At 44.1% G+C, this 13,325-nt stretch overlaps 1 protein-coding gene across 1 annotated transcript; it reads right to left on the bottom strand.

The window, feature by feature from the left end:
• Positions 1-202: 202 nt before the first annotated feature.
• On the bottom strand, positions 203-10,905 carry rdh10a (retinol dehydrogenase 10a). The gene is made up of 6 exons (XM_056434288.1): positions 10,340-10,905; positions 9,680-9,915; positions 3,838-3,936; positions 2,605-2,750; positions 1,908-2,039; positions 203-1,776 (listed from the first exon to the last, which is right to left on the bottom strand). The coding sequence occupies exons 1-6, from the start codon at positions 10,623-10,625 to the stop codon at positions 1,653-1,655; spliced, it is 1,023 nt and encodes a 340-aa protein (XP_056290263.1). The 5' UTR covers positions 10,626-10,905; the 3' UTR covers positions 203-1,652.
• Between the last annotated feature and the right edge of the window lie 2,420 nt (positions 10,906-13,325).

The following is a 13,325-nucleotide window of genomic DNA, read 5'->3' as shown; positions in this document are numbered from 1 at the left end:
ATTCAGTTCATCAGCGGTGCAGAATATCCTCTTTCCTGTCACTTGATTCACAAAATAACATACTTGCCACTATTGTGGGTGACGATGGGAATTTTACGCAAGAGTCCGGGTGCAGAGACACTGAAGGTCAGGACTAGATTTGTTCCTCCCAATTCAGGTGGCGATTTCACACGCCGACTTGGCGGGTAATCACGACACACCATTTAATAATCTAAATCACTTTTATTAATTTAAGTTAGGTAGAGACACTAAACATTGGAACCACATTTGCTCTGCTATGGAGCAGTCTTCAGAAAATTACAAAAAAGAGGCTTATGTCATACTGTCAACAAAACAAAAAAAGAAATGGCAAAAATTAAGAGGTAGAGAATTTAGGCTCATCGCTGTGACTGAAGGGATGAAGCCTCTTGGAATGTAGTTGAAATTCAAAAACTCTTGTCATCCCAAAGTTTATATAAAATATTCATACATCAAATATGGTGGAGACAGTCATTTGGGATATTGGGGTATTCACAACATTTAAACATTGACATTTCACTTTAACTGGACAATGAATCAGAGTTAAAGTTTTACTTTGGAAAGAATAATGGAACGCTAGTGTCTTTAATACATTTCCCTCAACCACACATCAGTGTTGGGACAGCGGTTTGCCTGGAGTTACAGCCTATGTTGTTGTTGTTTTAACAAATAATATTGGTAACATACATTTACAATATAAACACCACAGATCATGGAAGAGGAATACAAAGGTATTTCCTCTCGGTTTCTCCCGAAGCAGTACATTCTGAATGTCACACATGCTTGTTCATCCCAGGACGTCGACTCCCTCGTGCACACTTTCATTCGAGAGGTTAGTTAATATAGACCTGAAATAACAGGACGATTAAACGGGACCATGTTGAGTGCCGTTACACTGGAAACTCCCGTTAAGATTTAACTCGGCCGCAATCTGGCCTTAAAATGTTCCATCCGGAATGCGCACGCTTCATTATCAACATACCGTATATGCTACATGTCTGTAACTTTAAGTATTTAACAACAACAACATAATATGGTCAACTTTAATAGTGACATTTATCTTGCATCATTTTAAATGGCACAAGCTATAATCAGAGCCTTGTTATTATGCTGCAAACCGATTTCCTGACTGCCTGAAGAGGAGCCTCAGCTTGGGGAGCCGTGGTCTGAAATGCTGCGTTGAACCTTCCTACACACAGAATGCTGGCAGTGTAGTGAACAATCTGAAATTACAGTGCATGTCTACAAAAATTAAATAAAAGTGAAAAACATTTTTTTACTGTTTGTACAGTAACATACTGTATATTTCCACAATGACACTAGATAGGGCTGGTGACTACATTACGTACATAGTTAATTATAGGATAGCTTTTCTGTATGATTTCAAAAACTAGTGACACAGTATATAGATGATGGTTTCTTTAAACAAACTTTTAAAAAAAGACAAAACAAAGTGAAATAAATCTTTTGTGTAGCACACAGCTTTCTTTGTTCCAGAGGAACAATATGGTCAAACTTTGCAAAGTCTCGATTCAGTCTTTTCTTTCTTCCTCTCGTCCCATTTTCATCCTCAGTGGTTGTTTCCTCATGCTTGCAGGTTTATGTGCCTCTGTTCGTGATACAAACAGCGCCCCCTAGATCCCATTCTTTGCCTCGTTGTTGTTCATGGCCTCCTTCCTCTGAGCTAGGAAGGGGTACATGCACTTGTCGGCACCTAGGAACCGGTACATGCACACAATGGCCTCGAAGGGCAGAATGCTGCGGAGACGGGACAGAGACGAGATTAGAGTCACAAGATACTCCTGTCCAGTTTACCGAGAGTCGGCAGAGTAAGGGGTGGGGGGGGGGGGAGGGATGTATAGGAGTATATAGTTTAGGAGGCTGCTCACCTTTTCATGAAGTTGACCACATAGACGATGCGAGGTGTACAGATCATAGGCTGGTCGGTGAGGATGGCCCTCATGGCCTGCTTGACACAGAACTCTGGCTTCAGGGGAGGCAGGAAAGGCTCAATCTCCTTCCTTAAATGGAGACAAGCATGATTATTTATAAATTCAAAAGTCCAGGAACTTAAAATGTGCTAAAGCTGGACGACATTTTTTATTTGTTTGGAAAGCCAATCATATTTGATTAAAAATGATTCAGAAACCAGATGAAAAAAGTGATGCTGGTTTAAAAGGTCGTGAGGTTGCACACAGTAATTGTGATTGCTCCAAAGTGGAGGCGCAGCAGAGAAGAAGGTGCCACCTGCTGACATCAAACAAAGTGAGGACTATTAGAGCAGGAGAAGGGGGGAGTGAGCCCAGGTGCACCTGTTGGTGAGCTCTTTCCCTGGGAAAGTCTTTGTATCAAAGCGGAATGCCAACCAATGTCCTACAAGAGACTTTATAATATATCTGTTACACAACACCAACCATCAGCTGCCACCGCTGCTTCTTCTTTGATCTTCAAAATGTGTTTGCGAGGCAATTTTATATGCTGAAAATTAGAGATGACAAGCTCATCCCTGGTGGGATCCCAAAGCGTTTGAAGAAATAACTGCGCACACAAACGCAATGACAGTGGCCAGTGTGTGCAGAAGCTCACCTTATCCGGCAGCCTTTGAACATTCCCGTGTCCACCAGGTAAGGGCACACCAGAGTCATGTTGATGCCATCCTTCTCGGAGGCCTTCAGCTCATGGCTCAGTGACTCGTGGAACCCAATGGCACCGAACTTACTGGCGCAGTAATCCTGTGGGAATGAAGAGAGAACAGGTTATCCCTGTAAAACTCTGCCCTTGCCCGCACCCGGGGACCGCAGAGAACATTATCAAACATGCCCCACGGGCGCAGAGGTCTCTCCTTGCCGTTAATGATACAGCCACAAAAACCTGAGCGAGCCCGTCCGCTGCTCTACGGTTTCATTAGCATTCTTCTGCAGTGCATCAGGAGACTGCTCAGCTTGGCGGGAAGGTTTTGATGTGGTTTCGCCATGGAAATAATCTCTTTTTTTTTTTTTTAAGGCTTTGGCAAACACAGATGCATGTAGATAAACATCGGGAGGATAAAGAGATTTGACTGTACCCACATGACAGATGAGGGCTTTAGTTCCCTGGAATTAATGTGCTACGTCTGAAATCAGGGCGGATGCATAATAGCTTAACAAAAACTGACTAAACTTCAGTCCCTTTGAAGGGCGACTTAATCATTATGGATGAATGCTTGTGCAAAAAAAATCGACCGTGCAGCTATAAAAACAGAAAGGCATATGGAGTAGTAGTCCCTAAAGACCATCTGAAAATGACACCATTTTCCGCCTGTTCGCTGAAATACCTAAATAAAACCTTCTCGGAGGCCTATCAATTTACTCCCTCTGGGCTTATGGAGATAAATGACTTGACTTAATATTTTAATATGCATTACAAAAACAAAATTAATCTATACTGGGGGAGAAGAAAAAAAACTATAATAAGGAAAACGAAAACGTTATCCTTTGAAAGCCAGTGTGAGCTGAATACTGAGTGAGCACAAAGTTGTTCACAAAGCAGTGATGAAGATGTCTCTGTCCCTTGGGGAGCTGTCAGCTCATTCTGGCCCTGGGGCCAGAGCCCAATAGGGGCCCCACACCCCCACTGCTGCAAATAGACAAATCTATAAGAGGCTCCCCAATGCTCATCTGCGTCCCTTAATTTAACGGGTGGAGGGACAACTAGAGAAAGGGGGCCTAACCTCCCCCGGCGCAGTGTGCTAGCTGGCACACTGAGGGCTTCGGAGAAAAACACTGGTTTCGGATGGTGGGAACGATGGGACTTGTATGTGTTATTGTGTATGATACTAACCTCAACTCCAGCTGTGCTGAATAAACCCAGAGAGCTGGCAATCGTCACAATGTGACCATGATTCAGCTCCAGCATCTTGGGGAGAAACGCCTTGGTGGTCTGGGGGAAGGACAGAAGAGACAGAAAGGCAAAGAGAGAGAAAAAAAGAGGACGGTTAGTTCACTTGTGCAGTTTGTCTGTGCCAAAGCCCTTTGATCCTCTCTGTCTCCCCCTTATTCCCCCTCTCCATCAGTTTCCCCCTTTTCTCCATGGTGATGCAGAGGGAGGCGTCTGAATGGGAATTCATAACATGCATCAAAAAAATCAGACCGCGCACAGGCATTTTTAAAGTCGATTTTTCCTTTGTGGTAGGTGTGAATTTGATGTTGGGGGCAGAGAAAGATGAGGGCTTTCCCCTCTTGGCTATTCAATGAACAAACAGGTGTGTGGTGTGCGCGCTGCTGTACAACCCGTTCTTTTCCCACACAGATCTGGTGCCCATCGTTGGGCCCGGCTCTAAAGACTTGATGACAACACCAATCATAGGCCTCCGTTCACTCAACAACAATACAATTCAGCCTCTCGTCTGCCCACACAGGCTTGCGTCCTGCCCGAGCAGCAGTCAGCAGAACAATTGGCAGCGAGGTGAGCGCCGAGATGAAAGAGTTTCACCGGAGTGCCACGTGAGAGCCCGAGTGGTTTCACCGGCCGGTCCATTGAGAGTCAGTGAGGTGGTGAGAAGCTCAACCCGGCGGAGGAGATTCGGGGAGAGTTAACGGTTGATTAACCCACGGATCCATTCCTCATTCTGCCCGTCTGCTGACTTTGGTCTCGGCATGAGCCAATCAGCAGGTGTGACATGTGACGGCAATGACAGGAACTGACCAATCACTCTCCCACTAGGAGGTCTACAAACAACCAGCAGGCCTTTTGTTGGTAGCACTGCTAGATCCATACAAGTGAGATGTGTGCTTCCATCGTGAAGAACAAGGCATGTAGACTACAACACCCTGTTAAAATGTCAGTGAGGCAAAGAAAAACGCAGAGGACACCCTTTATATCACAATAACATGCTGGCTGCAGTATGTCATGTAAAATCTGCAAGGTGGTACTGCTGGGTTTTTGTAGGAACTTTTAAGACTCATGTTGGGTTCAGGAAAATTGTGGGTGAGCATTTGATATTACTTTTGACAGTTTTATTTGTAGTTTCCAATCATTCTGTGTTCAGTTAAATGAACAGTAAAGGTTTCATTAGTTGCTACAGTATATACGCCTGGCCAGAGAAATGGTTCAGCCTCCTTTGTAAACATTGGCTGGAGGAGAGCACAGAGCCAGAGAGCGCATGGTACCAGGTAGTACAGCCATGAAACCACTGGCAGGGGAGGAAAGGCCTCATTAAAACTGCTACCAGAGATGAACTGCATTGGACCGACTGACTTCTGGTGTAATCTCTACCGTTTAGACATCGTTGTCCTTGTGTTGCATAAATAAAACCCGAAGGTGTGATTCCGATCCATGCGGATAAAGCCTGGGGTAAGGAAGATGACCTCAATGTTTTTGAGTTTTATTCTACAGCGAGCTAAAGTCTGACTCCGCTCCAAACATCTGTGCCTTTTCAGGACATAAATCTTCAAGTTGCGGCAATATTCCTAAAGAGAGGGAGCGAGAGAACATGAGGCCTGGGCAAAAGCCGAGAAAGGCTTCTGGAGCCAGAGTAGCAGTGGATGAGGGAGCGTTGCCTCAAATGAAGCTTTTACTTAAGATATGCCCGTACCTGACTGATGCCAAATATTATCGCTCCCACAGCAACTTTCAGAGAGCAGGGAGTTACTTGAACTGGCACACGACTCTATGACTCACGCCAACACTCAGTTGCAACTGGACAATTGTGCTGAGTGGTCTGAAAACAACTGGATCTGACGGAGGAAAGGATGACTTCCCTCCGTTGGAGGACGTGGAACAAACGTCCCATCTCTCGCCCACCCTCCTGTGATGTCCTGCTTCTCATGGCAGCTCCGGCATGTGGGTATGACCCCCGCTGACCTCTCGGACACAGAATGTGTGAAGGCAACCAGGGGCTCGTGTCTGACATCAGAGCTGCCGTAATTGGGTCTCAACGCTCCCTTGTTCCGCTAAATTACCCACCGACACAGTCGGGCCTCCTTGGCCTATGTGGGGGTGCCTTGCCCACCGCACCCCCTAATTGGTGCGTGCCCCCAGGAGCATTTAAGCCAAACAAAGCTTCTTGCAGCTGGGGAGTCAGGCTGCATTAGTGCTCGCGTCTGACCAGCAGGAATATGAACAAAATATTGGCCTTTGCGTTGGACCAGATGGCCATTTAATTGGGCTGACTTCTCCCTGGACGAGAGAATGAAGGAGAGAGAGAAAAACGCCTGAGCTCAAGAGCTTGTCTGATCCTGCAAAAGATCATGGAATTTGAGTGGGTTGGGATTACAGGTCACCAGGGAGGATGGATGCAGATTGGTGGAGTTGTGGTGGCCATGCGAGTCAATAAGCCTCTGCTACAGTTGACTACCTCAAACCCACTGTTGGTTTGTTCAACGGAAATCCAATTTACCTGGAAAGCAACCACAGCGATGGGCCAGGGAGGAAGTGGCGTCAATGTATGACCAGCACCAGGTTTATATTAGTGCATAACTATGCATGAATGCATTTTTTAAATTTCAGGATGATAAGACTAATTAGTCATACATCACAAGATCAAATATTGGCCCTCAATGCCAACTTTAAAAGAAAGATTTTCAAGACTGTTCTTTCTTCTCACGCCCCTAATTTCCATTCTCTTGAGATGTGAACAGGTACATGTGCAGGGAAAGGCCCTCTCCAGTGAGGGGTACAGGTGCACCAGGCCTAAGGAGGGGCCCTTATAAAACCAGTCAAGTAGGACCCTTCTGCCTGGCTGCATCCTTTCTCTGACTACATCAGGAATGCGGCCTGCAGAACTTGGCTCCTGTCGCCTGGCATCTTGTCAAGCTGATCCCCAGACAAGAAACCAATTGTCAGATAAAGTGGGTCAGCAGCAGCTTACCATTACCCTCTCGCCTCGCCTGTGGATGGGAAGGCATTGCCTTCCTTCCTCTTTTCTTTCCACTGCTCTTTTCCCGCCATGTCACTGTCGAGTGTTCTGCACTTTCATGTCATTGCACAAGAGCGGTAGGATTTCCACGTGAGGGGAATTGCTGCTTATTGTTCATAAACCACCTGATGCATAACCAGCTCCGGAGGCAGAGGAAGATTTCCTTTCATGGCATTTCACAAGACACACTTATGTTCAAACAATAACTCCAGTGAAACTTATTGAGAGAACTACAAATTCCCCATCCTGTCATGACTAAAAACTGAAGCTCAAACGTCCCAAATCGCCAGCTGGTCCAATCAAAGTGTCAAACAAATTAAATGTTATGAACTCCTACCTCATATTGACTTTAAAGGAACAAGGGACGGAATCATTGCTGTGTGTGTGTGTGTGTGTGTGTGTGTGTGTGTGTGTGTGTGTGTGTGTGTGTGTGTGTGTGTGTGTGTGTGTGTGTGTGTGTGTGTGGGGCCGGCCATGCAACTGCAACCTCTGACTCCTCCCAACCTGATTTAGGTTGGGAGGAGTCAGAGGGACCACAGAAGAAGTGTGGGGTCCGGGCCGGCTGGTCTGCGCGCGCACACACACACACACACACACACACTGCAATTACCATCCTTTTCCTGCTCACGCCTCCATCTCTGCCTCGTTCCCACTACACTGTCCAACAAATGAGAACTTACACAAATACAAGTCTTAATCTCTTTCTTCATCTGAACTGCAGCCTTCCTTTTGATCTTCACTCTCCTGTGCGGTTTAGATTTTTAACCGGCAGTCATGAGAAACCGGTTTAGAAAATTCAATAACAAGCTGCGATCAAATAAAGGGAGGCCGAGAAGTTTTAGAGGTTGACATAGCTTCTATTCTGTCTTCCTAAGTGGCCAAACTCATTATGATGTTTTGTCAGATAGTGACTCTTAACAAGCTGAGTATGATGAACACTCATCAAGAAGAACGCAACACAGATAATATGTTCACTGATGAATCATTAAAAAAGAGAGCAAATGACAAGGTGGAGCCATCCGAGTGACTCTTTGATATCTCAAACTCTTCTTTTGTAACGTCCTTTTGGCATCCGCATTCTATAAAACGCATTGAAGGCATGAAGGCATGACAAATAAAACATCTTGAATCTTGAATCTTGAATCTTGAACCTAAATAAACAAGTTTCAAAATGTACTTACAATGTTGTATGACTGGGCCCTAATCTAAGGGTATTGGTTGAGTCATAAACCACAATTAAGCCATTTTAAAAGCCTGTTGATCAAAAAGGAGAAAGAAAACCAGATAGTGTGTGTAGTGTACCACCTGAATGCATTGAGTATGTGTCCTGTGTTTGTGTAAGAGGGAAGTGGACAGGTCCCCGTTAGTCTAAGCTCTATTCATCTAGCTTGTGTCTTTAATGAACCACATCCTCTATTCTGGCTGTCGCCATTCATTAAGCCCTTCTTTCATCCGCCACCCCCCACCCCGAAAGGACCCACGCTCTCCACAGAATATGGGGGAACACAAACACAGATGAGAGAACACAAACACAAAACCCTATTAAAAATCAGAAATCTGCCACCCAACCACTGGATCCCGACTCCAAATCCTGGATATAAAAGAATGTGGTGGTGACCAGCAGAGAGGCTCATGAATAGTTGAATGGAGCATCCATTGAGGAGGAAATGCACAACCTGTCTGACTGACTACACAAGAGATGCTCATGCTCAATTAGGGAGCTTCCAATCGCTGTGGTTTCATGGTATCATTGAGAACGCGGTCCACCGTGAAAAGAAGAGCCTGAGGCCAAAGTCTCAAAATGAACATCGTCCGCTTCAGAAACATTGCTCAATACATCGTGACAAATACAATCAAAGATTAAATTGTCAGCTTAGAGCTATGGATACATAATCAAACCGTGAGCATAATTACTACAATTGTTCCACAGTGGCGGTCGTTAATTTTGGGTCGGCGGAGAGTGGCTTAAATGCTAAAGTCTAATTCTCCTCGGTAAAGTGTCTATTAATGTCTTTCTAATGGCCAGACACATCGTCTTTCCACACCCCCAAAACACCCCAAAAAGCTATAATAGCACCGGGTCTGTTCAACACGGCAGCTGATGCTTATATAAAGTGCAAAATGTTCACACCATCAAGTCCACGTAGACTTTCAGATAAATATTTACCAATATAAAAAATAAAAACAGGGAACTGAGTTAAAGGAAAATCTGATACACACAAATTATGAATCACATGCCTGCCAACAAAATGTGGTGAGGTGATCCGACACAGATCCTACCTGTGTACAGAACCCCCCCCCCCCCTCGCACTTTCATCATCTAAATCAGATTTGTGCAGATCTGAGCGGCAAAGGGGGGAGAAGGGCCGACATACCACGGGGATCATCACCAACTAGGGGCTGCCAGAGCAGCAAAGGCAAGACTTAGGAAGCCAAAGCCCTGACTTTCCTCTGGCACATGGAAACTAAGTGGAGCTGAAATTTGTATGCAAGGCAACCATTTATGGACATATTTTCTCAACACTATAGGAACACGGACACACACCTTTGATTCTTGAGCTCGGCACACAGAGCGATGAGGTTACGAATAGTGATGCAAGTCAGACTAGAGACGTTCCTGTGGACCTGGCTTCACAGTAAACACATTTGACACTGTGCTCATGGAAACTGAAGCAGATACATCAAACCATCACATCGAGATCCTAATATCATTGTTCAATCTTTTCAGCCAAGATGACGTTCTTAAGTGTCTGTGCATCAACTCACCCAAAAGTGTGCATGGCAGTTGACCACCATGGTGCGCTCGATCAGCTCATCGGGGCACTCGAGAAGGTGATGGCCGGAGACCACGCCGGCATTGTTCAGCAGTATGTCCACCTCTCCCACCTCTCGACGCACCTTCTCAGCTGTAGAATACACATTCTCCCGCTTTCCTACATCACACAAGTAGGTGTAGACCTGCGGCTTGAAAGGAGGAACCTCCTCTACCCCTCCAACAGGTCCTGCAGGGGAAAAGACATGACAAAGGTGGTCAGCAAGCCAGTTATTGTAACTGACACATCTGAATTATTACGTTTAATTAGGTGGACTTAAAGATGTCAAAGTATTGGTCTGCATATTAATTAATTATTTAGGGTTTATGATTAAGGTATTTTTTTCCACACTTTTGGAAAAAATAAAGAGGCCACCTGAACAGAGGGCCTCTTTTGAAGTCAGCCTCTGAGATTGTTTGCAAAAATTGTCTGCAAAGTCCAACTTGCCATGTGAAATATGTCAGTGAGTTCATTGCACCACTCTGCACTAACACTCTGCACGACTGAAACTTCTATTGTTGCAATATATAGTTTCACTGCCTCAGCTCAACAGAAGGGAACGTGCGTAAAACCTGGTCACATCCCAATTGCATAAAAAAGAAAGCACACTTACCGTCTTTGGTTATGGGAGTGTCTAGTTCGTGGTATATCTGCCGCACCATCTCCGCCGTTTCCTCATTGCTTTGGCTGTTTATGTCCCATAACACCAGGATGGCTCCTCTCCGGGCGAACTCCTTGGCGAAGAGCCGCCCGAGGCCGCTTCCAGCCCCGGTGATCACGCACACCTGTCCCGCCACGCTCTTCTCCTTTGGCCGCACAATCCATTTAGCCCCGGCCGTTACAAAAGCCCAGAGCACCTTCAAAATCACCACGAAGAACTCCGCAATTATCATCAGCATCTTTACCGAGGCTTTTAAAATATATTCTAACAAACAGCGGAAGCAGCAGCGCAGGGAATGTTTCCCCCTAGAAAACCTGTTTGCAGCAGATAGGTGGGCAGTGGCACAGCGACACAACGTGGACCACAGCGCAGGTAGAAGCCCGAACAGAGCCCGCTAGTACACTAAAGTGGCGAAGAAGGACCACAACTTGAGAGTGAAAAGAGAATTCAGATGCTGTTCAGTCAGAGTCCAGTTGCAGTGAGTTATCAGCAGCTACGAACTGTGCCTCCCACTTCCTCTGCTGCTCCTCCACTCATCTCATCCTCACTCGCATCTCACTCGCTATTTATTCAGTCCTCCCATCAATGCTGGACCCAATAGGACTGAGACTCGAGCGCCTGTCAGAATGAAGCGTCAGGTCCATACATTACGCGCAGAGGTGATGTAACCTAAAATAATTGTACCGAACACTAATCTGTTGCGGTTTTATAATGCGGACAGGAACATTAGAGAAGCTTTCATATCTTTTTTTAAAGCCATTGCTTTTTTTATCTTTTGGATTTTATTAGGCCTATATATACAGTTTCTCTATATATATATATATATATATATATATATATATATTGTAACATGTTATTTGTAATGTAACAGCTGGTTGCTTTAACAACAGTTGCACAACAAGCATGTCAGATTAACTATTTTGCCGGTCTTTGTGTATTTCAAGATCAATTTTCTTTTAATCCTATCTTGATTATAAATAAGATTGAAATCAGCATTTGAGGAACATTCATTATATTAATACCGAATTTTTCCATCGCTAAGTAGGCTACAGATTCCAAACAGCCACAGCTCAGGCCACACACTTGCACGTCCAGGTCAATGTCCGTCCAAACAAAGCAAAGTTCCTTCAAGAAATCACCGATTTGTTTGCATTTGATTGTTACGTTTTGTCACGCAATACTGAATTTCAATCTCAAGTCAGTAGTCTCAGAAATCACAAGAGTTAACTGGCGATGATCCAATGCGTTTGCTCATTGCGTAAAGTGAAAGTGTATCGACACGTAAGAAGGCAATATAGTATTACGCATGTGTCAATGGGCAAACAAATTGAATATATTGTTTTCTATTCCTAACATGAACATACTTATGATTTGTAGAAAAAAATAGCCTAATGTAAAAATGTTTTTCACCGGTTTGCAACATGTTTTCCCCTTTTCACGCACTCACGACGCTTTTAAGATGGGTTTGCCCCCGTTTGTTGGGCGTGCCTGGGAGGCAAACCACTGTAAGAGGGATTTTATCTAATGTAATAGCAACATTTAAATACTGTCTTCATTCAGTGAAGTCCTTTTTAAAATGTTGCTTCAGAAAAGGTGCCTATAGCTATCAACAGCAACACGTATTAAAAGATATTTAGGCATATTCCATCTGAAAGTCCCCTAAGAGTAAAACATTATTGACGGAAAGGCTATTATTGTGATGTACTTATAATACTTTAGCTCCAAACTATACGCCTCTAGGCTCATATGCTTTGTATGTTAAATATGTAATTTTGCATAAAAATATATTTGCTAAATATCTTACAAAGACATGCAAAAAAAACAACTACTCAGCATTGAGGAAGCCCAACATGTCAAGTAAAGTGGGGCAAAACTGTACTTTGGTCTCACTTTTTAATCAAATAAAATGTGCATCTTCTGCAGATGCATTTGTCCTTATGGCAAATATAGCTTTTAAAATAAGTCGACACCATATTTTGTATTTGTATTACCTCTGTGTTATAAAACCTATATAAAATCGGAAATAGATTATCTTTTTCCAGCGAGATCCAGGATCACGTCGCGAGTGGAACTTCCCCCAGACGGTGTCTGTAGAAGGAGAATCCACTCTCTGTGATCCTGGTCTGCAAAATGGAGTGTGAGCTCGCTCTGCCGGTCAGCGGGTGCACAGCACAACCACCACCTCGCCAGGTTATGAAGGTTGGACAGGGAGCGCCACAAACACACATTTTCCTTTTTATTTCAAGGACACTTTCTTTAGTGTGTTAGATGTTAAGATGGAAAACGAAGGACCATCGTTTCTAATAAATATTTAATATGTACATGCTAAATACCACGCAGACAACTGCAAATTAAATGTGTATAGACAATTCTTCCCGAAATTTAAGAACGTACTCAGTGGATCTATGGATTCCATGATATTCATCTGATTTTGGAGCGTCTTTGATTTAAGTTGAATCTATGGATTCGTCTTGTGAATGAAGAGCCTTGTTGTCCTTGGTTGTTTTACTACGTCTCTGCCTGTACCTCTTGGTCTTGTGTTGATATGTGTCTTTGTGGATCCTAGCCTATATGCATTGTCACGAATAAACATTTTTTTTTAAAGCTTTCTGTTCGCGTTTTTTTCTGTTGAAGTTGTAATACCACTATCTAAATGAAACAAAAGCTAATTTACTGCGATATGACACCGAACATTTCCGGGCCATTCGAGAAAAGACCTAGCCATTTAATGCTACATTTTATTAAAAGAAAAATAGATAGCATTCACTTTTTAAAGAATACTTCTATCATGGTAACGCTTGGCTTGCAAAATAACTCTTCAAGTCAGGCAGTTGGAAGGACAGTCACTTGAGGTCTGAGGTCCTAAATCCTATAACACCGACATGCGCAAACGAAACTTCCTCTTTCTCGGTGGACGCGATGGCGGACGCAGAGTAAG

Source organism: Pseudoliparis swirei, chromosome 16, assembly GCF_029220125.1.
Source record: "Pseudoliparis swirei isolate HS2019 ecotype Mariana Trench chromosome 16, NWPU_hadal_v1, whole genome shotgun sequence".
NCBI classification, from domain to species: Eukaryota; Metazoa; Chordata; class Actinopteri; order Perciformes; family Liparidae; genus Pseudoliparis; species Pseudoliparis swirei.
This window is presented reverse-complemented; position numbering and strand designations above follow the sequence as displayed.

What these genes read in the sequence shown, in the direction of transcription:
- rdh10a (XM_056434288.1), bottom strand. Translation starts at nt 10,625, where the DNA reads ATGCTGATGATAATTGCGGAGTTCTTCGTGGTGATTTTGAAGGTGCTC. An exon ending in ACTGCCATGCACACTTTTGG is followed by an intron (nt 3,937 to 9,679) that starts GTGAGTTGATGC and finishes TCCTTCCCCCAG; the next exon opens with ACCACCAAGGCGTTTCTCCC. An exon ending in TTCAAAGGCTGCCGGATAAG is followed by an intron (nt 2,040 to 2,604) that starts GTGAGCTTCTGC and finishes TCTCCATTTAAG; the next exon opens with GAAGGAGATTGAGCCTTTCC.